This window comes from Pseudopodoces humilis, chromosome 1, assembly GCF_049639895.1.
Source record: "Pseudopodoces humilis isolate 2021_Gansu_Grassland_sample_001 chromosome 1, ASM4963989v1, whole genome shotgun sequence".
NCBI lineage: Eukaryota > Metazoa > Chordata > Aves > Passeriformes > Paridae > Pseudopodoces > Pseudopodoces humilis.
Window position 1 is genome coordinate 6,942,861 of NC_142200.1, and position 25,876 is coordinate 6,968,736.

The following is a 25,876-nucleotide window of genomic DNA, read 5'->3' on the forward strand; positions in this document are numbered from 1 at the left end:
GTACTAAAAAGAATCCTAAGATTGTCAGAAAAATTAAATATGGAAAAGAGAAAAATAAATTGTTCATTAATTGCAAAATCATGAGAACTTTGACAAAGTTTGTAGCATTTTCACAAAAACCCACAATAATGTGAATGAATTTAGAAACACATATTTCTGAGAGTTCATTTTTTAAATTTTTATTTTTTTTCTTTCATATTTTCTTGGTTTGTATAATTACCATGCTGGTTTTTAATTGAGGGAAAAAAAGTTCCCCTTTAGGGATCATGCAGCACATCTTGTTTTGATAATGTCTTTCTTTCTACTGTAGCATATATGTAGCAGCATACTGTAGCATTTGCAAGAACAAATCCCATTTGTTCTTGCAGTGTTAGTGACTGTTACCTGCATTGCTTTTGTACATAGTTACCTTCTTTTTGATGTTTGCTCTTTAGGTAATGATTCTGACGTTGACCTTGACAGGAAGGAAGATGAGCGAGAAAAAACTCTCAAGAGGCCCAGAGTTCAGAAAACAGAGAAAACAGCATCAGCTAAGGAGACTGAACAGGTTTCAGGAGCTAAAAATCCTATTATAAGTGTTGTTTTGACAGCCCATGAAACTATTCCAGGTAATCAAAATCACCAATTATATAATATTTTTTTTAAAATTATGCTGACACTGTATAAAACATTCATTGGTCTAAGACCAAATTCCTTAGAATATTTAGTGTATGAAAAATATTTAGCATTATTTGATTATCTTGATGCAGAGTCTCCACATCTAGCAGCTAATTGTAGAACTTCAGTCACATTTCTACATAGGTACAAGAAATGCTGGACCTGGCTGTAGTTAACCACAATTACTTAAAGGTCATCTAATTCCAACCTGTCTGCTGTGATCAGGGACACCTTCCACTAGACCAGACTGCTCAAAGCCCCATCCAGCCTGGCCTTGAACACTTCCAGGGATGGGGCATCCACAAGTTCTCTGAGCAAACTTTTCCATGCCTTACCACCCTCTTCAGTGAATAAGAACAGACTGCTGCCACAAGCAAATGCTGTTCTCCAACCCCAACTTTCTGCCCTTTGGATCATTGTGCCTGTTGATGCACTTCTGTAGTAAAGCACACTAGAAAATTAATAATGTATTTACAGAAGGACAGATACGGTGTCGGAATTTAGGCAGATTACCTCTCTAACCCTTGTCATAAACTCCTGTACTGGTACTTTTCAGGCATCACCAATGTGTAGTTGAATGGAGGGCCAGAGAAAAGATGCTGTCCTTATGCTGACATAAAGCAAATGTTGAATGAGGCAATGTTAGGGAAATGAAACCTTTTCTCTTCTGAATGTGAGCAGGTGTTTATGTTATCATGGGTTTACAGATTGATTTAGCTCAGCCAATCTAATGTCCAGCTCTAGTGAAAGGGAGAATCTTCATCCTCCCATACACAGGTCTGGGTTTCTATTTTTGTGTAAATTAAAATGTGTTCAACATCAGGGTGACCTAACCTACACAAATATTGAATTCTCCTTTTGCTTTTTTTTTAGCTTGATTTTGAGAGTTAGGGGTAGGTTTGCAGGGAGAGCTTTGGGATTATGGGTAGGGTTGGTTTCTGATGATTTGACTTTCAGAGCTGTCTTTCTACGGATCATGCACATTTGGAGAACATTTCACAGGATATTGTGGAAGCTGGAAAAACACATTCCTTCAGAAAGAGATTGCAAGAAACAAATATTCTCTTCATACCCATAGCACATTATTTTAACTTTACAGGCCAGAGTACCTACATTATGAATATTTTTTTTTATACTTAAACTTCAGCTAAAGTCTTTCTTAAAACAAAAAAATGTTGGTCTAAAGGCAGCTGGCAGTATCTCTATAGGAAAGAAAAAAGACACTTATTGTGTAAAATCTCATGGATTCTAACAGTTGTTGAGCTGAATCTGGAGTATCATATTTAATGCATATAAATTAATTTGTCTAAATCCCATCTTGCATGCATTTATATTTTCAGTCTCTGTGACGTTATACAGTAATTGTTCCATAACTTTATTACGTGTGGGGTGAAAGTGCATGTTCCTTTATTTTGTTTTAAGTCTACATTGAACTGTTTTTTGTGGGTTGTGAGATAATGATTATTCACACTTTTTTTTTTCTGCAGTATTGCTAATTACAGAGTTTTTTCTGATATTTCACTTTCAGTTACCTCTTTTCCAAGCTGAAGGTCTCTGAATTCTGTATCCCTTTCCCAGACAAAACACTTCTGATTTTGTCTTTTTGTTGTTTTCTGATTCTTCTTTATCCTTTTCTGAGATCCATACTTGAAGCTTTAGGATGTTTGCAGAATTTAGTTGAATTAATAGAATCAGGTTGATGTTCTTTCCTGGTTTATTTCTGATTCATTCCTAATAATTCTATTACCTTTCAGACTGTTGATAAGTATTGGGGAACTCTGTAGTGAAGGACAGGCTGCTTTTCTAAGGGACAGACTGTAAGAGACTGGAGGCCATCTCGGAGTTTGAGCCAGAGATGAGGTTCACTGGGTAATGCTTATCTGTAGAAGCTGCTGTCAGAATGTCATGAGGAACTCAAATCTTATTCTTCTGAAGGCAGATTTACTTAGGTGATATTGACTGAAAAGAGGAAAGCAGGAGGCATAAATAAAGTCTAGTAAACTAAAGTCAATTCTGCCTTTAAAATAGAGATATGATAGTGCTGGAGGAAGGATTTTTCTGAAAGAAATGATCCATACAATAAACTCATTTTTTTCCCCCCTGATATTTATAAGCTTTGGCTTCTTGAAATGATTGCCTAGGGAGGCAGGAAAACCTTTATCTTCTTTATTGGCATATGATGTTTTTAATGAAAAATAAGACCTTGTATGTTTTTGCCTTGTTCTTAGGCATTTCCCTAGCCTGAATATTGAGGGCATTCTTTAGGGATTAGGGACATGTGGGAACAAGACTGGGTAGAGCCTTGAAACCAATTTTCTCACTTTCTGGGCATATGCTGTAGTCATTAATTTGTGATGTTGCAGTGATTGCTGTGGCTGCCGGTCTGTTGGCACCCTCAGTCAGCATCCCAAGTGGATGGAGACATCTAATGTTTCTTAATGCTTCCCTATCTTCTAATGGTGGGAAGTAGCAACCTCCCACTAGGGGATGTGATTGCCTTTTGTGAGCAGGTACTTCGTCAACATGTCTGAAAATCTGAATCTCCCTCTTCAAGTTTTTAAAGACATTTGTCTCTCTGTGAACTGCATAGGTAATTTAGAGGCAGTAACATGAAGATAGCCTTGGAGCGTTCTGCCCGCTAAAAGTATGCAAAAATACTGGTGAGTTAGTATTTATCTAGTGAGTATATATTTAGTTCACCCAATTTAGGTGATTAAATTTTTATGGTGGTAGTACAAAAGTCTGTTAAACAGTTCAGCAGTCCTTTTAGGAAATTCTCAAACGTCCTGAAATGCAGAAGGGCACAGAGGAGAGTTAGTGTGGAGCATTTAATGAGGATCTTTGTCTCACAGTCAGGAAATGGGAGGCCTGGAAGAGGCAATCACGCATATAAAGCAGTTTAAGACCTATTTTATTTTAACTGAGTCACTCTAAATATAGAATTTGCTTCTCTTTTAAATATTGAAGTATCAGAACACTTTTCTGGTGTCTAATGTCTATTCTGTTACCTTTGTACAGAACCCACAGACTAAGCCATGGCTCCTGTGCTGTGATGACAAGGTTCCATCTCACTGGGCTACCACAGTACAATTTGGGACATGCAGTCCTGTGGACAACCTGGCATTTGTGGGAGAGGGAGGAGCAGGAATAATATAAGTTGTAATGTTCTGGAAATATTTAGGGTGAAAACTTGGAAGATCAGTTCTGTTGAACCTACAGAATCTTTAGTACAGAACTGAAAGCATTATTAAAAAACAGTAGTCAAAAAAAGCTGATTTTAGACGCAACCAGTTTAGTGAGCAACAGAACTATTACAGTTTAGTTACTCTGTTTAGTTACAGGGTTGGCTGATGTCCAGTCTGATAGGAAAAGCTTCAATAGCTTTACATACTCCCTAACAGCCTCTTCTCAAAATATCTCAATTTTCCACTTAAAATCACTTTGTTTTTCTCCTTGTTGTCTATAGCACTTCTTTCCTTCATGTAATGTCACTAAGTCTTTCACACCTGTTTTTGGGTAAATCCCACTGTAGCTTCAGAGACTTTATGTTAATACTGCTTATATTTTATAAATAATATCTTCAGGAATCTGGGCTTAAAGCATTCAGTAGAGCCCCTCCTGTGTGCAGTGGAGATTGAGAAGTGTATGTGGAACACAGAATCAGAATATCCTGAGTTGGAAAGGCTCCACAAAGATCAAGTCCAACCCCTGGCCCAGGACAGGACAGCCTCAAGAATCGTGCCTGAGAGCATTGTCCAAGCGCATTTTGAGCTCTCTCAGGCTTGGAGCTGTGACCACTGCCCTGAGAAGGCTGTTCCAAACATATTTGTGGAACTGGTTAAACAGCTTGGCATAATTTTTCAAAGGCTGTGGTATGAAGCAGAAACAGAAAAATCCAAATTTTATTTAGAAGATTTACAATCTTTTAAAGGTGGAAATATTTGGATGTAGGATCTCTATGTAGCAGGCTTCAATTACCATGAATAACCCTCTGAACTATCAGTCCTGGCAAGTTATTTAAGCAGAACTGTGGTGCAAGTACTGATGGCTTCTGGAAGTGAATCTGTCATTAACAACAGAAACTAAAACAGTGAAACTAATGATTACAGAGTTTATTGTTTAATTTACACTTTTATTTTATAGACAATGCACATGTCTAGTATGAGTTTTTTAATAAGCATTTTTTTCGTACTACCTTTAGGAGCCAGAAAAATTGTTCCTCTTGAGGCTTCTCCTCATGAAAGTGAACCCACAACTCCAGATACAGCAGTCCAAGACCCATCACAACGCAAAGGATATCAAGAATATGCCATTCAGCAAACCCCATATGAACAGGCAATGAAAACAAGCAGGTAATTTTGAAGTACTTATATTTGTGTTCATGCAGAGTATGACAGAAGTGCTTCCCCATCCATTTTCATGAAACATTTTTCTGGGATCTTTAAATAAAGGAACAGCTGAAAATTAACTATTAATAAGTTGTATAATTTAAAGTGCCTTTGGAGAATACATTTTTTTAAAAACTAAGCATTTCTGTCCATTGTGAATGTCTAGGGAAATTTTGACACATTATGTTACCAAGGTTCACTACTGTAAATATAACTGTTTGTTTGGGTTTTCTTAGGTTGGGTCCAACTCAGCTGAAGATTTTCACATGTGAATACTGTAACAAGGTGTTCAAATTTAAGCACTCCCTCCAAGCACATCTGAGGATTCATACAAATGAGAAACCTTACAAGTGTTCCTACTGCAGTTATGCCAGTGCCATCAAAGCCAACCTGAACGTTCACCTGCGGAAGCACACCGGGGAGAAGTTCAGCTGTGATTATTGTACCTTCACTTGTCTCAGCAAAGGCCATCTCAAAGTCCATATCGAAAGGGTTCATAAGAAAATTAAGCAGCACTGTCGTTTCTGCAAAAAGAAATACTCAGATGTTAAAAACTTGATCAAGCATATGAAGGAAACTCACGACCTTCAAGATAAAAAGGTGAAAGATGTTTTTGATGAGCTTCGCTTGATGACACGAGAGGGCAAAAGACAGCTTCTCTATGACTGCCATATTTGTGAGCGCAAATTCAAAAATGAACTGGACCGGGACCGTCACATGCTTGTTCATGGTGACGAGAGACCCTTTGCTTGTGAGCTCTGTGGTCATGGAGCCACTAAATACCAAGCCCTTGAGCTTCACGTTCGAAAGCACCCTTTTGTATATGTGTGTTCTGTGTGCCTAAAGAAGTTTGTCAGTTCTGTGAGGCTCCGTGCTCACATCAAAGATGTACACGCAGATTTGCAGGAGGACTCTGTTTTTAACAGTTCTATCAACCAAAGCTTCTGCCTCCTTGAGCCAGGAGGTGACATCCAGCCAGAAGCCCTTGGTGACCAGCAGACACAAACTGCAGGTGAATCGACTGTCTCGAGTACTGATGCTGTTAACACCCCACAGCCATCTGCTGCTAAAGGTGAATCAGCAGCTGCAGATGTTAACCATGATGGTCACCATAATGGTGATGTAAAAATTGATGCAGTCCTTTCCTTAGAATTGGAAAATCCTCTGGTGAAGAATGTAGCAGAGACACTGTGTCAGACAACAACAGATGTAGCAGTCCCAGATGTGCAGCCCTGTGTAGCATCAGATTGCTTCCTGCTGAAAAATGGTACTGCTGGCCCTGAGGAGTTAAAAGGTACACCCCCAAATGAAGAGGAAGTTAATCAGTGTAGTTCTGTAAACAAGCAGGGTGAAGAAATTCATCTTTTACTATCTGAAGACAAAAGTTTAAATGTGAGTCAGAACAACGCAGTGACTGAGAACCTTCCAGTCCTTGAAGAGAGAATCCAGTCTGTTCCTCCTGGTGAATCAGAAACAGACAATCCTCCCATTCAAAGTTTAGCAGAAGCCACAGGCCCTTCGGCAGCAGCAGAGGCTGGTGCAGCCACCAGCCCCCAGACAGCTCCTTCTAACACAGCTACAGCCAATGGGGGGAATGGATCCGTCGCCTTCATGCAGATCTTGGACAGCTTGCAGAAGAGACAAATGAACACTGAATTGCGTGACAGGATAAGGAAGGTTTATGGAGACTTGGAATGTGAATATTGTGGTAAGGAGCAGTGGAATTATGTTTGGGGGTTTTTTAAATCTTATGCTTTTTTCTGCTCCTCTGGTTTACAGTGTTTGATATATTTGTGTATCTTTGCAGCAGCATTAATTTTGTAGTTCAGTATGGATTCTGGGGGTCGGTGGGATTTACTTTTTGCTGTACAAATAATGTGAAATGAGTCAAGTGTCCTCAAAAAAGCCCACCAGTGGAATATGGCAAAGCAGTACCTTGCAAGGGTCAATTTTCTGTTGAGGTGAAATTTGATAGAATTCAATTATTTCTGTCTACATGGGTCTCCCCAAGTCACAACTTTGACTGGGGCCAAGCACAGCAGATTCAGGCATGTGATCAGCATTAGTTCAGTCCATGCTGTAATGCTTGAGCTTCATTATCAGCTTACTAAAAAATTCAGGTTTTTTTCATATAGTGTGGGAGGATTTATAGTAATATACATTCTGTACAATAGAAACATACATACTGGCATAATTTTGTGTCTTGTTGTGAACCAGGTTCTTTGAGATGAAAATTTTAATTACATGGTATCAGATCAAGACTATCCTGATTGTAATTGGTTTGGGTTTTTTAATTTATGGAAGTGAGAATAACACACCTTTCCCATTTATTCTAACTAAAAATAATTGTGTTTATGTTACTGGAAAGGAAACAATTTGGGATATATTTTGTAGTTTTTATTTTTGAAAAGGGAAGGGAATCAAAGTCTGGAAAAACAAAATTTCTAAACAAATTTCTAAACAAACAAAATTAAAAAACAAATTTCTAAACACCATAACATTGTACGTCGGATGAATTGCTCTGAGCTTTTTGGTGCCATTGTGCCAAAAAGGATTTTTAAGAAGTAGAAACATGAAAGAAAGTAACAAAAAATATTTTGACAGTCTCTTTAAGTGTCCAGTTGCATTCAGATTCTTCATTAATTCCTTCTTTCCTAAAGAAATCTTTAGATTCTTTCCTAAAGAAAAGATATAAAGAACTTTTTCTTTAGGAAAAAGATCACTGATATGTATTAAAGTTGCTCTTGTTAGGCTGTTTCAGGACATCTAACACGATCTTTTTGGGCAAAGATGGATTTGTAAATATATTTTCAGTAGCAAAGAGTCTTTAGACAAGTTTTCATTAAAGACAAAAGAGACAGGATTCAAACAGTGTGTTTTGTCCTGAAAGAAAATTGGTTACTTTTTTTTTAATTTTCACTAACAATTGTTTAGGTATTACTTTCTTCATGTCTAATTCAATTTTCAGGCAAGTTGTTTTGGTACCAGGTGCACTATGACATGCACGTCCGTACGCACACTCGAGAACATTTATATTACTGCTCCCAGTGCAATTATTCTTCCATCACCAAGAACTGCCTTAAGCGCCACGTCATTCAGAAACACAGCAATATTTTGCTGAAATGTCCCACAGAACATTGTGACTACTCCACTCCAGATAAATACAAGCTCCAGGCACACCTTAAGGTTCACACTGATCTGGTGAGTAGCAAACCAAATGTGGTTTTGACTGAATTCCTTGTCCTCTTCAGTGTTTGGGATTCTGTGGTAATACCTTAAGATGTAGCTCAGGATTCTTACCTGTGTGTTCTCTGCACACTCCTGGGAATACCTGACTTAGAGCAACTGGATATTTGGATCTTCTGAGAGCTGTTTCCAGGAAAGTGTGTTTGTATCCATTTTTCCTTTGGTCTTCCCAGTATTTTCAAATCCTTTGGCATTTAAACAAGTAGAATAAAGTTGATACTATTGTTGCATTACTTCATTCTATGAACCTGAATTCCCTTCCTGCATAAATAAATTACTTGAGTGGAATGAAAATATGTTCTTAATTACTACAGACAAAAGATGTTTAAGTTGTTGAAAAGGATTTTTTTTCCTTTAGTAGTTCCATCTAGCTGCAGTTGAACGTCTACCATTTTCTGTTGTGTTGGCAAAGACAGAGAGATCCATTTTAAAGGTTCCTGTCTTGTTCAGAAAGCCCTCCAGCTCAGAGTGCCGTGTGCTAAAACCAGGTATTGGTAGGCTATTGGTCAGTATTTCCAACAGCTGATACTTTGAAGGTATTTGAGCAGAACAACACTTCACCTCCTACTCTTCATAAGCAGTTACTTCTGGAGAACTTTAAAACCAAACAGAAGAGATGACACAAAAAGAAAAAATTTCCCCCCCTTGTGTCCTCCCCTTCTGTAAATATTTGAAATGGAATCTAAATTTGTTGTGAAAGGTACAGAAAATTCACATAATAGACATTCTTTTTGGGTGTTTTTGAATTAATGATGTTTAAAGTGCCCATCTGATAGCAAAAATCTGTGTAACTGTGGTCTAAGGACACTTAAGAAAAAAGTCTACAATTGGCTCTCCTGTATCCTTCTGTAACTACCTGTTTTTCAAGTGTGATGGATGTCCAACAGCTCCCACCAGGAAGATAATTTTCATAATTCTAAACAGAACTGAGAAAATGGATTTTATAATTAAAACCATTGTGACAGCAAGATCTTTCAGAAGCATGCTTACTGATGCTTACTGTCAAATATATTTATTTAAATGGATTGAAAAATTCATGTATTAGAATTTACTTAGTAACTGAATTTGGCAATTCTCATATTGGTCTTTGTGCCCAGTGCTTTGTGTATTTACTCCATGCATATCTCACTGAAAAGGACCACTTCTTCAGATATATATCTGTGCACAGTTAAATGTGGAAATCTACTTTAATTTTAATTTGAAAAATCAATTCTTAATAAATATTAAAATTATAACTTTTCTGGAGACAGAAGATAATGAAATCTCAGTTCAGTTCCTTGTGTGGATGCATGTCCTTCATCACCTCCTTGCTGGCTGCATTTCAGCTTGATCCCTGCATTATTTGTAGAAGATAAATGATGGGTATTGAGAAGCAGCTTTCCCTTCATCCTTGTATATATCACTGTATAGCCACCCACCCTGCTCTCTCTGCAGCACTCAAGTCTTGCACTGAATTTGGGATTGGTTGTCCCCTGGCAGATGATGATGGGGAGTGTGGATATGCTGCCTCTTGCCTTCTGTATCTGCTACACATTGTTGTTACAAGGAAGATTTTTACTTTTGAAGCCTGGGAATTGAGGTGTGGCTTGATTCAAAACCAAAACTTTATATATATTCTCTGATTTTCAGTACTCATGTTTTGCTCCTCGGGCTTTTGTTGTATATTTTTGATGTTTATTGGCATTTATTGAGCTCTTCCAAAGTTGAAATTGTGACATGAACAATGTCATGGGACCTAGGAAAAGGCTGGGCAGTTTCAAATTTCTTTAGTACAATTTATATTATGAATGAGCTCATGGTAGCATTAAAGGGCAGGGTGTGGAATTAAACAATGCTGATGTAGGTACCAGAGTTTATTTACAATCCCCTGTGGCTTTTGCCATACTCACTGTGTTGAGCAGATAAACATCACAGAGAGGTTTGTCTCTGGAAATATTTTATGTCTGTGTATGTAATTGATACTGCAACATTAGCACCTCTATAAAAGTTCAGTTCAGACCCAGGACCACCACACTCGTTATTAGGTGCCTACATCTGCTTTCTTGCACATTTTGGGATGTAAATTATTCCTGTCTTTGGAAGGATGCTTATAAATTCCATTATGCTGCTGACCTTTCATGTAATAGCATAGCTGTTGGTAGGATGTGAGATGTTCAAGCTGTGATTGCTTATTTGCCCTTCCTGAGGAGAGTAAATTTTCACATGGTCACTGGTCTGGCTGTGTTACTTCTGGAGCAGTGCTGCTGTGCAGTTGAGAGTGCAAGGTACTGCAAAGGGAAACAATTAACAAAAACATCTCTGATCTAATGATCAGGCACTCTGTTGGAAAACAGCTTTTGCTCTTAGTCCTCAATTCCATAATTAATGTCAGCTTGGCATTTGTTTATACTGATAGTTATTTCACGAAAAATGCTTAAGTACTGTATGCAGGTGCTTGTCATTTTGTGAGCTGAGTTCTGCTTCTTGTCAGAGTTCAGAAAAGTCTGTTTAAACATCTGTGTTTTCCTGTAGCCTCCACACACATGTGCACAGCTGTCTCCTAGGTACATCACATCCTTTTAGCTGAGTTACATTTTAATGGGACATCAGTTTAATGCAGGAATCTTCCAGGAAAATTTTAATTTGAGCATCATGACAACTGTGGTGAAGATTTCTGGAGTCTTCACTCCTCAGAAGTGTAACTCAGGGGTCCAATTATAATCCAATGGGTGTTAAAAATTAAATTTCTGTTGATCTGAATAGATGTGGTAGCAGGCTTTGGCCCTTTATTCCTCTACAAAATTATGCAGTCAAATGTTGTGTTAATTGAGTTGTGGGAAGTTTTTCTGTAAATGTTCTGTGAGTGCCAATGTTTAGTAGAGGGTTTTAATTTTTCTTTTTGTGACTGTGTAATTGTATACCTACCCCTTGAATTATCTTGGAACACATGCCTCAGAGAAATAAAATTCTCTTCAGAGCACTATAAATGGATAATGCAATATAGCCGATGCTTTCTTAGCACAATTTTAATTCATTTATATAAAGAGAAATGCATTGTAATTATTATGTAAGTGGCCTTATTTAATAACAAAACAACATAAGAAAATTTGTGATAGCATTAGACTAATTTATTTTCATTAGATTTAAAAATATTTGTGTACATAAATTATGTACCTGTTTTATGGAATGTAAACAACACTTTCAGTGAAAAATCTACTTTTATTTAGGAATTATTTTAAGTTTATTATATTTTCTCAAATTGGTTAATAGGGGTGTTGAGCAAATATCAGGAAGTGATTGACTTTGAAATTTAAATATCTGATTGAACTTTGCAGCTGGTCTCCAACAAAGGTAGATCTAGCTCTCTCCATGTTTTGCTTCTGTTCCTGTCCTTCAAAAAAACATTCAAAGGCATTCAGAAGGCAGGTATTCCAATAAGGCATAGGAAAAATAACTTTTTTCTTATCAGGGAAAACTTGCAGGCTAAGAATGTTGTTCAGGTATTAATGCAACCTCAGCCTTCAAAGGGCTTCTCTCATCACCTGTGGCCAGGGCCCCTGAAGAGCTGGAGCTGTGGTGCAGGGGACCTTCTCTGAGGCTCTGTGTTGTGCTCAATGGCTTCATTTGCAACAGGGGATTTTTAAAGGCTTTTTTGAGAGTCATGGGATTACACTGAAGCATTCACACAAGGTCTCAGGGCAGCAACAGAAGAACACTTAAGCATTCCAAGCTGACAACATAAGCTCCAATACTCTGCCACTGGCCTGGGTACCCAGCAAGGAGAGGTTTGGCTTCAGCTGGTCGCTCTCGATGAGAAACCGGAGTTTGACAGACACACTTTGAAGGGACTCAATGCTCATACTCACACTCTGTTACACTACAAAAGATAATTCTTTTGAAGATCACTTCTGCAGAACTTGGTGTAGATAACTTTTGAACAGCTTGAAAAAAGCTGTTGGGATTATTTCATTGTTGAGGAATTTTGTTACCAGCGTCTTGTGGCAAGATGTTCTTAGCACCCATCCATTCATGTTGCTCTATAGCTCTTGATGCATTTTCTGATTATTTTGATTTTTCCTCTTAAGACATAGGCTTATAGCCTTGCCTTCCTCAAGAATATTAATAAGAATGTAAAGTTGTCACAGTTAACAGCCCTTCAGTTGAAGTAGTGTTTGAGTAGTGGAGTGTTGAAATTTTTTTTATTATTTAACATTTGTCTTAGTGTTCTGGTCATACTGAGAAATACTTAATTCAGTGAGTATTAAAGACCAGGTACACCCAACTGTACATTAAAAGTGTACTATTTTTTTCCTTTATTTATTGCATATTTTGAAATCAGATACGTAGCAAGTTTGAGGAATAGACCAAGATCTGTCAACAAGTTTCAGCTCAAGAGCCCCAAATGATATAGTGCTGTTCTCTTATATGTGCCAAATTATGAATGTGATCATGCAGCTCCTTGGAAAAGGTGCAAACATTGCTATGGAGTTTTGTTATGATTGATCTGCCAATCTTTATTGGAGTAATATGTTCACAAAAAATCCAAAATCATCAGTAGCAGATTTCGGTTTTATCAATTGAGAGACCCTAATTCCACAATTTAACAGCTCTTTTTCGAGGTTTTGTCAGCTTTGTAGGTTCCTTGAATCTCTTCCAAAACTCAGCTAGTATTCTCTGATGTTTCCTTTTTTTTCTCTTAAGAATTTTAGGGCTTAAAATTATGACGGCCCAAACTGCATCACAGCAAGGTACTGCCCTCAGGGTGGTAATCCTTGTGTAGCTGCCATCCCCAGTTCCTGGTGCAGGTTTTCTCACAGGAGCAAATGACTGTCAGCTCAGGCAGAATTCTCCTTGTGCCACTGCCATATTAATGGCAGTGAGAGCTCCATATCCTACAGTTGTGGGAGTATTTATTGCTATTTCAGCCCAGGTATTCTAGGGCTAGTGCTGGTTTTAAGTTGTAGGTTTTGTTTTGAGAAACACAGTGATTTGTTTCTCAGAGTTACATGAGACTGACTGAAAATGCTGCATCATATTCTAAAATCTGTGAAAACCCATCAATTTTGGCTTTTCTTTTAAAAGAGGTGTCCATTTTCAGCTGTACAACTGCAGCATCTGGACAATAATGACCTCCTTGTACAGCCCTCCTCGCTATTCAGAGATGCTCTTTGGTCAAAGGTCAGAAACTGGTAGAGTCCAGGACCCTTATCCTCCTGTGATCTCCACATTTCTCACTCATAACACAGGGTTCTGTCTCATTTTGATCAGTAATCTTCCATCCATACTTTTCAGGAAGTATTTCTGAGGTCCTGAAATAAGTAGTGAAGTGTCTGTTGTGTGGCTTCAGCTCACCTTTTTAGGGATCTCTGGTAGGGGGGTACCTGCACTTCTCCAACCAGGTAATGTGTCACCTGGGCACCTGTTCAGCTATCAGGACTAGCTAGACTCCCTCCATCTGTGATTATGATAATCCACTCACAAATTAATCCACTCAGTGCAGAGGTGACTATGACCCATTCATTTGATTGAGCATCCAGTGCCAGCAGGTATTTCTGGAAAGATCAATCTCCCCAATTTATATTATCACTGTCAAGTTTTAATTTGAAGTGTAACGGAGAAAATGCCTACATTTTTACATGGAGTTAGATGCATTTGTAAAAAATGAAAATTACAATTAGACTAAAATTGCATATAGGAAGAAATTACATCAAAACTCTCCAGCTGAACTTGATTGATAGTTTTAAATCTCTTATAACATCAGTGACACTGAGAAAATCCACTGTAGTCTGTAAGTCTTTAAATCAAAATAGCAGAATAAGGCTTTATCAGTAATACATAAAATGCTGAATATTTATAAAGTAGTTAGGAATGTAGACACTGAATAAGTAATGGCATCTGTCATTGTTAACTCTGCTGCTCCATTTCATGCCATTTTATAAATCCACATAGTGGTGGTTTTCTTCAGAAGGGTAAGATCTCATCCTTAAGTTTCAGAAGGGCAGACTTATGAAAAAAAATAAGAAAGAAACCCTAAATATTACTGCTTACATCAAATACATTTTCTTCTGTTATGTGACTTGATCTTTTGACTCCTGATTTTCTACGGAGTCAGTCAGAAGATAATTCTTACATTTATTGTGCATATTCTCGTCTGCTGTAACTTGGAGCCCTGTACTCATGAGGATTAATGATGTGCTTAGAGTCTTTTAATATTTCTCCTTCACTTATTTCACTATAAATACATTCATTTTCTCCTTAAAAACCGAACCTTGAATTATAACTTTGTTAAGAACCATGTATTACTGAATAACGACTGTAGTGATTATACCAGTAGACTGAAAATGCAATCTCTCTCTTTCTCACTTAAGGATAAAAAGAGTTATTCCTGTCCTGTGTGTGAGAAGTCATTTTCTGAAGATCGACTTATAAAATCTCACATCAAGACAAATCACCCTGGTAAGAAAAAAATCAAGGAAGATTTCTCAGTCTGTTGTAATAATGGATGAGGGTTTAGAATGAGCAGTGAAATGTGATTAAATTCCTAAGAAAGAGAACAGTCTATTTCTAATTCAATTGGTTTAGAGTAAAAATGGTGTTGGTTTTGCAGATTAGAATTTAGAGTGAGAAGTGTTACTGTTTGAGCATGTGTGGTGTGGACTGTGTCAGTAATTGTGCTAAGAAGTCTGTCTTCATCTGGCAAAGGGTGAATTCAAATTAAGCACTGGGAAGTTTAGGATCAGGCATATAGACATCCTGTAGCAGCCCAGGAGATGTAAGCTGGCCTTACATGAGCTGACAGGAATGCATTTAGGGCTCATGAATTGTCTGGAGGTGACTGATGTGAGTGCAGAGCTGGCCCTGCATGTGCCCAGGTCCTGTGGGCTGGGCTGGACCCCCAGGGCCAGCTGGAGGCTGCAGCAGGGCTCCCACTAGAACCAGCAGGGATGTGGTATGGCCAGCAGTAATGGAGCTGGCAGACCTGGCTGGATCCAGCAAACTGCTCCAAACTCTGTTTATACCTTGCATTCTGGTGCTCTGATTTGTCAGTGCAAGAGCAAGGTAACATGAATTTGGTGAGTCAGTGTGCTGTGCCTGAGTAAACAGTCCTTTCTCGGACCTTGGGAATTCGATCCCGAAATGCTGGTGTGGGGTCTGATTTAAATTTCACTGATGTGAACTCAGCAGAGCCACACTGGTGTGTCCCTAATTTCCTGCTTCTCAGGATCTGTCTTACATTGGATAGAAAGCCCTGCTGCTACTGCAGAGGAGGGAGAGGTGACACTCTCATTAATTTATCTACAGTGCTCCTTATCACCTGACATAATTGGATACAAAGAAGGAAAATATGGGTTATGTTCAGACTGAGTCTGAGGAGAAAATCCAATTAAAATTATGTAATTTTCCTTGTCTTTCTTGTCAGATGTACAGCGTAATGGGTAAAGCAGTATTTCGTCTTCCTACTGCCACTAGATAGTGCTAGACTCGTGTTTTAAACAATTTCCTTCACTTTAATTTCATCCTGAACTCCCACTTCAGCTCTTTAGTTACTAAACCTCTTTATTTGCAGACCACTCCAGAGCAGTGTGGTTGGAGGGCTTGTCGTACGTCAGAGGACATGTCTGATGCAGGAAATTGAGATGAGAAAAGGCTTCTGAGCTATACTGTAGTCAGGAGGTATAACACCAGTAAGCACAGAAATTGAATCTCAAGAACCGTGCCTTTAAAGCCCTCGTGCTGCCTCAGGCAGGGAGCATAGGAGGCTTTCCTAAGTAACAGGACCTGTGAACTGGCAGGACGTGATGTTCTGTGCCCCTACATGTTTCCAGTAGCCTGCACTGGCTGCTGGCTGATCACTGTGTGCTGCATCAAGGTCCAGAAATACCAGTTAACTCTGGAGCCTTGGAGTACTAAACTCATGCATTTAAATACTCCTGAACAATTAATTTGGTATCTGAATCTGTCTGAATATTTTTTTTTATCCAAGTGGGTCTTTTGAACTCTTACAATAGAAGTAAGGTTTAAAAGGATAATCTGCACTATTATTTCGTGTTTTCATTTTTCGTTCGTGTATCACAGGTGCATAGAGCTTAAAGGCAGAATAGTTGATTTATTAGATGTATCTCTATGGTACTAAAGAAATACTACATCTAAGATATGCCTATGCAATAGTTATGCAATGACCCTGTTTTAATATATGGAGGAGAAATAATGCACAAACCTTTTTTATTTCTGTGAATTTTCTCCTTGTAATCAGGAAGAAATCCTTTAGTGATACACCATACTTAATTACAAGCCAAATAAATGTGAGGGGTCTGACAGTATAAGCTATTAAATACTGCAGTGGCATGAGTGCAGTTGTTTTCAAAAATGTAAATGAAAATGAATAAAGATGAAAGGAAAGACAGGTACTGTTAACAGGAATTGAATTTTAAAATGACATATCAAAAATTAATTTAAACTGAAACACCTTCATATTTATCATTCAAATGTAATTTTTAGAACTCCCCCTCTCCTTCTTTTCTTAGTATCATTCAGCATGCCCCACTCCCTTGTCTCTTTGCTTTCATCAAGTAGAAAGTATGAAATCAAAAAGTACTCCTTTCTTTTCTATATTTGCAGCGGAGTTGAATTTTGGTCCCATGAAGGCTGTGAGACAAAAATCTCCATAGACTTTGGTAGAGCAGTATTTCAAACCAAAGAGATAAGAGAAGCTTGGCTTTATTGCCCAATGATTTTTTACTCAGCAGTGAAGGAGGAGTCTTGGGTTGTGGTCCCAGCTCCCAGAATTATCTACCTTTCATCCACTGTCTGATTTAATATGATACTTCTTAATAGTTCTGAGACATGAGAGGCATCAGCTTCCATAGCTCCCCACTGAGCAGACATCCTAGCCTGCAGTCATGAATGAAGCATCTAAGCCATGAAAGGCAGATGAGGGTTCAGACTTTTGGCTGTATTTATCTTTTTTTGGTACCTTAGAACTTATCTCTGCTCAGTTCACGGGCTTTTACAGTCAGCTTTTGAGGTTATTTTCCCTGTGCATTTGAGTTCAGGCAGGATTTTTGTGATTCCATTCTGGGACCGATCATCAGGAGACAAGGTGAATTTGGTAAAAATCTAAGTTTAGTCAGGAACTTTCAAATTTATAAGATTTGTGGCATAATATGTCACCAGCTTTCATGTCTTAAGGTTTAGACTGCATGAGTGTTGTACTTTCATTAAGTCAAGAGATAGCATTTCATTCATCTGACGTGTATTGAGCAATTTGATTTATTTTTAAAAGCATCTGGCAATGTTTTCATAATGTGTCTGGGCCACTTTAATTTAAACTTCATTATTTTGAACTTTTTCACTGTGACAACCAAAACATTATCTCATATGAAGGAAATACACAGAATTGAGTGTGTCTAGCTTGAATAAGAATAGGCCAGGAGAGGAATCTTAATTGCTGTCTTAGCAATCTAATTAAAAAGAAGACGGAGGTTTTTCTTGGAGCTGTACAGTGAAGGGATATCAGTTGAAACAAGGGGATTCTGACTAGAACTAGGAAAACAGTTTTGAGTGTAAAGATGGTTAAACACTGGAATGGGCCAAGAGAGGCTGTAGAATCTGCATCCATGGATGTGTTCAGAGCAGGACTGAATATGACCCCAAGCAACTTGATGTAACTTTGAAAATGGAACTGTAAAGCTGACCCTGCTTGGAGAAGGTGACCTTAGAGGTCCCTTACAGTCACATTTATTCCACGAGCCTGGCTTTTCCTTTAAAGTTCCTGATTATCAGCATTCTGACCATTGTAGCTGTGGCTGAAGTGAATAGTCTTAGGATCCTTGATATCTAGAAATCTGGGGTGAAATCTTGAATAAAACTTTTGAAAATACTGAAGAAAAATGTGCCAATTTAGCTTATGGGGAAGGGTCATAGTAATAAAATGATCTTTTGTGCCAGTGGACCAACCAAATTTTTTTATATTTAAGCTTTTTATTTTTTTTTTTCAAACAGGCAGTGAGGACAGTGAGTTCACAGATCAAAAGAGAAAGGACAGGGCATCCTAGAAGGCCTAAAGGAAAAACAGGTCCTTGTGCTCTTTGCTCAAGTCAGTTTTGAGTAAGAGTAAGGGAAATACAGCTTTTTAAAAGTTGAACTGAATCAGGATCACGCTCTTCAAGATTAATTACAAAGTAAATTCCCTCACATCCTTCTGGTTCTTACTGTCTTTTCCATTTCTCTCAGAGGTTTCAATGACAACTATTTCTGAGATTCTTGGCAGAAGAGTTCAGCTGAAAGGACTTATTGGAAAACGAGCTGTGAAATGTCCCCACTGTGATTTTTATTTTATGAAGAATGGTTCAGACCTTCAGCGTCATATTTGGGCTCATGAAGGTAAAACTCTGGTTTTAAGCTTTTGGCATATAATGAGTCTCATATTCCACTGAAGCTTTGCTGACATAGAAAAAACAGATTGAAGTTTGTTTCTATACTCAAATGCAAAACTTTAGGCTACATTGGAGGTTAATTGATTAGTTTAATGGATTCTGGATCACATATGGAACTTCACACTCAGAACATGGACAGATTAAATATTTTATAAAAACTAATTAAATTCTGATGCAATTTTTTCCAAAACTCATTCATAAACATCTATAAAGTATTCTATGTGAGTAAAGAGGAGTGAATTAAATACATGCTCAGTATTTTAAAACAAGTAATTTTCTGCATCTTCTTATGAGTCTGTGCTGGTCCTTTTACATTTGTCCAAAAATCCTTGGTCTGGAAATCTGTTAGTAAACCAATTGAAATCCAGTTGCTTTGATGTATACATATAAATTCTGTGGGTGTTTTGATTAAATCCTGCAGAGCATGGCAGCTAACTGCCACAGACACAGACTGTGATCAAAATCCCCTAAGATAATGCTCATCATATTTATGACTTTTTAGGGAGAAATTCCAGTAATATGGCAACAGGTGGGTTAAAAATGCCTTGAATTTAAAATCTTTAGGCAGTAAAATTTTGTGTCTACCCAGTCTGTATATTTTTATAAAAGGTTGAAGACAGCTTACATGGTCTTTAGTCACCTTAGTAATCTATAGAACAGATTGCCTGTGATTTTAGGTTCTTCAGCAATCCCTCTGCATAAAGGGGATAATGGGATTTGGTGCTCTTAAACTGGTATCTTGTTTCTAAAGTGTTTGTTCCCATATAGGTACAATACAGCATATTTGTTTGAATGCTCTGTGAGCTTTCCTGCCTGTGTAGCAGAGCAGGGCTCTTCTCTAGTGGCCTTTCCTCCATTAAGGAGTTTAGGTAAGGCAGAATGTAGGCTAGAGAAACACCCTGTGTATTCCGTAGGCAGAGTTCTTTTATTCTGGCTGGAACTGGGAATCCATGTCATCTAACGAGCAGGAGAAAGAGGTGATTAGAAATTTCTTCCCAAATCAAAGTGTGCAATCAAGTGTGCCTAAAGCAGACTGTAATTTCTCATGCTTGTAAATCTAATTTTAAGGTCACGAGTATCAATCTAAAATGTGCAGACCCTCATGAAACTGTTGAACTGTTGCCAGTTCAGATTTATTCAGCTTTTCTTTGAAGGATTTACTTTGTTCTTATAGACCTTCTGTTAGATGATGCACTGGAGATATCTCTGTGTGCTTTGGACAGTTTGAGGGCAGTGAAGTTTTAAGTGCTTGTATCTGCCTGAACCATTAGCAAATCTGACACTAATTAACGATAAAATACAGCTTGCCCATTTAACTTCTGCTTTCATGTTAACTGCCTAATGAAGCAGTCCTCCTTATAACAGGTTTCTTCACTGTTGATTGTAGTAAATGGAGAGTGGTGGTTACCTGAAGACTTCTAGAGGGAGACGTACACCAGCTTGGCATCAATGTAGGCAGTCTGGATTTTACTTCTAAATGAAGGATAGGAATAGCAAGGCCCAAATATCAGTATTTTCCTGGATAAACTCAGTACCTGGCTTCAGTAGGGCAATATTCAATTGTGAAGGAACTCCTCTTTTATCTTAGGAGGTTAGGTGATGCTGTCACAAGCTCAGTATCATTTACACAGAAGCTATAGATGAAATGTCTTATTTGTAGAGATACAAATTTTGAAGTGTTGCTCTTAGTCCATGTTGCTTACATGATCTGAGGTTTCTTTCAAGTAAGTGTCCACCCTCTCATGGAAAGGCACAGCCTGGCTGTTTCATGGTATATTTTTTCATGTTTAGGTGTCAAACCCTTCAAATGTTCCCTCTGTGAGTACGCCACTCGCAGCAAGAGCAACTTGAAAGCCCACATGAATCGTCACAGCACAGAGAAAACCCACCTTTGTGATATGTGTGGGAAAAAGTTCAAATCAAAAGGCACTTTGAAGAGCCATAAACTCCTTCATACTGCTGATGGTAAGTGCATGTTTATTAAATCTATTTTAGGACAATAAATATTGGCTGTACTACAGGCCTTATTAACAAATGCTTTTCAGTTAAGTGAAATCACTCAAGTGTGATTTACAGATTTTATTTATTCCCAGGAGACAGCTTTGGGAAATAATTCAAAACTTTGCAAAATTAATTTCTGTGAAAGACAGACTGCTGTCTCTGAAATTCTACGTTTCTCTGAAATTTGTGTTGGCTTTGTATGCCTTCCTTTTTTTACAGAAAATTGTTTATCTCAATAGAAATTTGAAAATGCCAGTAATTCTGTGTTTAAGTCTCTTACTGTTTTATTCTGTGAAAATATTATTAGGATCCTGGTGTCTCATCAGCCAGTGGCAAACCTGGGCACTTGCTCTCTACAGTCTCACATGCAGCATCTCATTTGCTCTGCAATTTTAATATTTCTGTGATGATAAGTGAAAAAAGCAAGATGCATATCCAGAAAAGTATCCCATTTCATATCAAAGTTTAGAGCACAACAATACTTTGTTATTCTGTGATTATTATATTGAAGTAAATTATTTAGCAGGATAAGTTGTACAGACCTTCATTATGACTTACTGGCTTGATCTTTGTTGTCTCATGCAATTGTGTGAAACCTCATTCCACTTTTTATTGACCATTTAATTTACTTTTTTTTTTTTCTTCAAATTACATCTTCAAAGAAAGCACACAATGCTCTGTTACATTTTTAGAATATATTTGAAGTTTCTGTGTCAGAGATATTTTTAATGCTGATGTCTGTGTGTTCAAGTGGAAGAGACGATCCCTTTTACATCACTAGGCTACATCTGACAGGAAGATTATAAGTTATCGTTTTATTACCAAAGTTATTGAAGAAATTCTGTGTGTTAGTAAGTCACTTATTATTCAGAAAGTACTTTCCAATATTTTGAAATAACTTGATCAGTAACAAGTAGGTCTGGCACATGCATCTAAACTTAATATGCGAGAATCAACATTTTACTTACCAAATGCAAACCTCAGCTGATTCCTGGCTAGGAGAAAGAGGCAAGTTGTTGTATTTGAATGAAAAGAAAATTTCAAGCATGATGAGGTTTCTTTCTATGGCCCTATAAAAAAAATATCACTTCGAGGGGTTTCATTTCAAAACCTCTCTGTTTTGTTTTCACCATCTGGCATGATCAAATAGTGAAATTCAGCAATGAAAGTTGAATTTCTTTTCACCTGCATGTTAGTTAGGTTTCTTGAACAGGTCTGTGTGTCTGTAAGTCATTACAGCAATTCATCTGAGGCTGCTTTGAAATTTGGTTTTGTTAAGAGTAGCACTATAGTTGAGCAGCATCTTGCCATGTCTCGATTGGGTTTAAAAGTTTGAAGTTAACTTTAAACATTTAAGTCCTTGTGATGAACTGTGTTCTTTTATAAGTTACTGCTAGGCTGAAACCTTGGCTCCAGAGGCATTGTTAATACCAGGAGCCTTCTTTATCTGGCTTCAAACTCATCGTCTTTTGGAATAACTCCAGTAACTTCTAGTGGAAGGTGTCCCAGCCCTTCACAGGGGTGATGGATGTTGGAACAAGATCACCTTTAAGGTCCCTTTCAACCCAAACCATTCCATGACTCTGTGTTCCTTTTTGGTGAACCTCCATTTTTGACTGGTACCAATAAATCCAAGACTTAGGCTCCTTTGCCTTGCTTTTCACACTTCCAAAACTGCTCCAGGAAATTCCCAGTACCTTTGGAAGGTGAGTTTTACCTGGCTCTAGTGGAAGTAGGATCTCGCTGTCTGTGGAATCTTAAGTCATTTTCCTCACTAAATCCACCCCAACAAACTTTTCATGCATTTCAAACACTTGTGAAAAAAGAAGAGGACCAGGAATGTGGTTTAGTGACCAGGAATGTGGTTTGTCAGGGGACTTTCAGCCTCCTGAGTGACAGTTTCTCTTTGCCCAGTGTCCCTTCCTGTAGTGACAGCACTGCCAAAGTTCTTAACAACACACATCTAAGTGTACTTCAGTTATTTCATAAATAAATGAATTTGAAAGCTGTTTCACTGTTTATGAGTCTTGTCTTCATGACTTATGAATCCAAGCAATTTTTGTTCAAATATCAGAACCCTGCAATGTCAATTCAAGTAGTGGAATATAAAGTAGTTTTGTGTCTGATTTATTCTTTTCCAGAAGTCAGACTTCTCAAGAGTGACATTATAGAAAGCAATTCTGTAGTCCAGGGTCGTTACTGTTTGTGGTTAGAAGTAAGCCAGAAAGCCTGATTTTCATTATTTTATTTAGATCCCAGAAGGTTCTTCTTAGCCAGGTGTTATAGAAACTTTCACACTTAGTATAAGATGCTTTTTACCTTTTTCATCAGCATCTGGAATCTAAAGAAACCCCATCTCTTTGTGATAATACAGAATATTATCTCTTGTACTTCTACTTTACCTTTTGGTTCTTTTCCTTTGGAGTAGTTTTTAGCCTATCCTTATTCCACATCAGTCAAATATAATTTGCTAGCCATGCACATTTAATTCAGGAATTAAGTCCTTCTGTATTTAATGCACCTTGTAATTTGGCTTGAGGTAGCAAGACTGATAGAATCTTAGAGGCAAAATAAGGAGAAAGAGTGTGAAACCCAGTGAATAAAAGGAAGGAAATTGTGTTCATTTAAATCATAAGGGAAAAAATAGATTAGTGAGAGAGACTGCTATGAGGGGAAAATGTATTTGAATCATAGCAATTCAGTGCTTTGGACAGAAATAACTAAACCCATGTGAACATGATCAAACATTGTTTTTTAAGGATTTCCAAGTGTGCTTTAAAAATAGCAAAGTAGCTGTGCCTGCAGTTGTAAATAATGGATTTCCTTCTTCCATTTAGGGTGCATTGTAACAATTCCTTTTCTTCTTTCCCAAGTGACTATCCCAGGAGAATCCAGAGAATTTAATGCTTAAAATTTAAAGATTAGACTTGAGCCTTTTTTCCTCCCTTATTCTGCTCTTAGCTCTATTTAACCAAAACTTTGCAGAGCAAGTGCCAGACTTCTCATGTTGTTCATTGTTCATTCTTAGCATTTTGGAATTTATCTTTATGAGGAAGTATAATCAGTAGTTTTCTGCACTTAAATAGAACAAATTATTCCATTTCCTATTCCCATTGCAGGAAAGCAGTTTAAATGCACAGTGTGTGACTATACAGCTGCCCAGAAACCACAGCTCCTACGTCATATGGAACAACACGTCTCTTTCAAGGTAAGAAAACATATAAAGCATGCTTAAACTTATTAGGAAATACACAGAACTTTAGGTAACTGTATTAAAACTGGCACATTTTCTTGTTTGATGGCAATTAACAGTATATAAACTTTTTAGTATTTTGGACGTTTTGACTTCATATTCATACTTTCAAGATAGGGTTATTTTGTTCATGACCAATTTGTAATTAGTAGTTTTACTTGACAAAAATATCTGTATTTTGCAATATGAAACAAATTTTATTTGGTTTGATTGTCAGTACTTGAGTGAGTGAATCCAATATGTACCTTAAAATGTCCTAGGGAGGTATGAAAGCAAATACCCTATATCACTGTTCATTGCCCATGTTCATTTTCCCTGAAATTTGCCAGTCTCTTGTACTATAGCTGAGTTCACATACTTGAAGAAAATTGAAGAGAATTAATTTTAAAACACCCCAGTTTTGAAACATGCACTGGAAAGAGTTTTGAAAATTGTTAATGTTTCTCTGAAGTACTAAGATTAGAGATACAGGTTATTTTTATAAATGGTAGTATGTTTTTATTTCTAAATTTCACATTGGTTCTCAGTGTGATTAGTCCTAATGTAATGCATTGTGAAATGTTATATTCTGTAAATAGGAATTGTACTGGCTCCTTTTCCAGAGAAGATGTTACATTTTCATATGTAACATCTTTCATTATCTAGCAGATCATTTTGCTTCTATAAAGAGTACACTGCAGACATTCTTAAAAAGTACCATAAAGCAGCAAGGCAGGCAGTCTTTTCAATGATGGTTTAAGTTTTGGAAGACAAAATAAGTCATCTAAAGAAATGATACATTTTGAACAAATAATTTTTCAGTCTTAAGTAGATGGTTTTTCTGCAGACTTAAATTTCTTAAAAGATTTTCTGTAAATGAAAATACATAATTTTCCTTCTTTGATGGCTAAAGTAATAAAAGTACTCACAGTGCAGTTCTTGAAATGTAGCTGGTTGTGACCTTGGAATCTGCCTATACAGAATTGTGACAATTCAAGAGATCGTCAAGAGAACTGAACACTGGATTAGATCAGTCGGGAGTATTTGTTTAAAGGAGTTCAGAAAATATTTATCCCCTTCTAGGACAGTTGTTTGGATGCTCAGACTCAGAGAAATGTCACTGCTTATGTGACCTAATGATCCTTTAATCCATCGTATTTCCCAGCTCCATGAATTTGCAATCCTGAGGTAACATGCATGACTTGCACAAGTGAGTGCTACAAGAGCACAGCAGTCTGTCTGGATTATTTTCTTTAAAAAATGACAGATTCAGCAATGGAAAGAGAGTACACATCTCTGAAATATTGAGTAGCTGAATGTTACAGTACCCTCTGAAGCATAAGGTTAAGGGAGTCTGAACATCACTTTTCTTCCTTCTTTTTCTGTTTGGAGCCTGAAAGAAGATCATGAGCAATGGGCTTAGGAGAGTGTTCTAATCAATGTACCCTGACTGCAGACATTTCCCTGCTTTAAATTCAGCTCCTAGATGAACATTTCTGTACCAACCACTCTCTGCTGAGGAGCTTTAGGTGGGGCTGCTGTTCATGAAACATTTTCCATCCTATTCTGACATACTTGACTTTTCCCTGATGACTTTGGTCAACGTCTGCATGCTTTTACAGGACCTAATAGTGGTGTCAAGCTTCTTATAACTGTGATATGTCTCAGTCAGAAAGTTATTATCAAAGGGTAGCTTTAGGCTCAAATGTTTGTTTTCCTATTTTTTTTTTCTTTAGGAATTTCTCTCTGTCAGTTGAAGAGTGACATGTTCTTAAAAAATTAATTAATATAATTGCCCAAATCATCTCACCAAATGGTCAGAGAAATGCAAATGTCAGGGAAAGGTGAAGGAAAAAGGAAAGGAAAGGAAAAAAGAAAAAGAAAGGAAACCTGTTAAATTAGATTGGCTCTGTACAGTCATGTTGTACTTTCAGTTA

At 37.5% G+C, this 25,876-nt stretch overlaps 1 protein-coding gene across 4 annotated transcripts in view; it reads left to right on the top strand.

Moving 5' to 3' along the window:
- The window catches only part of ZFAT (zinc finger and AT-hook domain containing), a 122,504-nt gene that overhangs the window by 23,364 nt on the left and 73,264 nt on the right, over nt 1-25,876 (top strand). For all 4 annotated transcript variants that reach the window (XM_014257860.2, XM_005516892.3, XM_014257858.2 and 1 more), the window contains exons 4-11: nt 435-608; nt 4,859-5,009; nt 5,282-6,753; nt 8,014-8,246; nt 14,639-14,726; nt 18,504-18,653; nt 20,498-20,671; nt 23,827-23,915. In XM_014257860.2, coding sequence (XP_014113335.2) covers nt 435-608; nt 4,859-5,009; nt 5,282-6,753; nt 8,014-8,246; nt 14,639-14,726; nt 18,504-18,653; nt 20,498-20,671; nt 23,827-23,915 — 2,531 coding nt within the window. The remainder of the gene's footprint in view (nt 1-434; nt 609-4,858; nt 5,010-5,281; nt 6,754-8,013; nt 8,247-14,638; nt 14,727-18,503; nt 18,654-20,497; nt 20,672-23,826; nt 23,916-25,876) is intronic.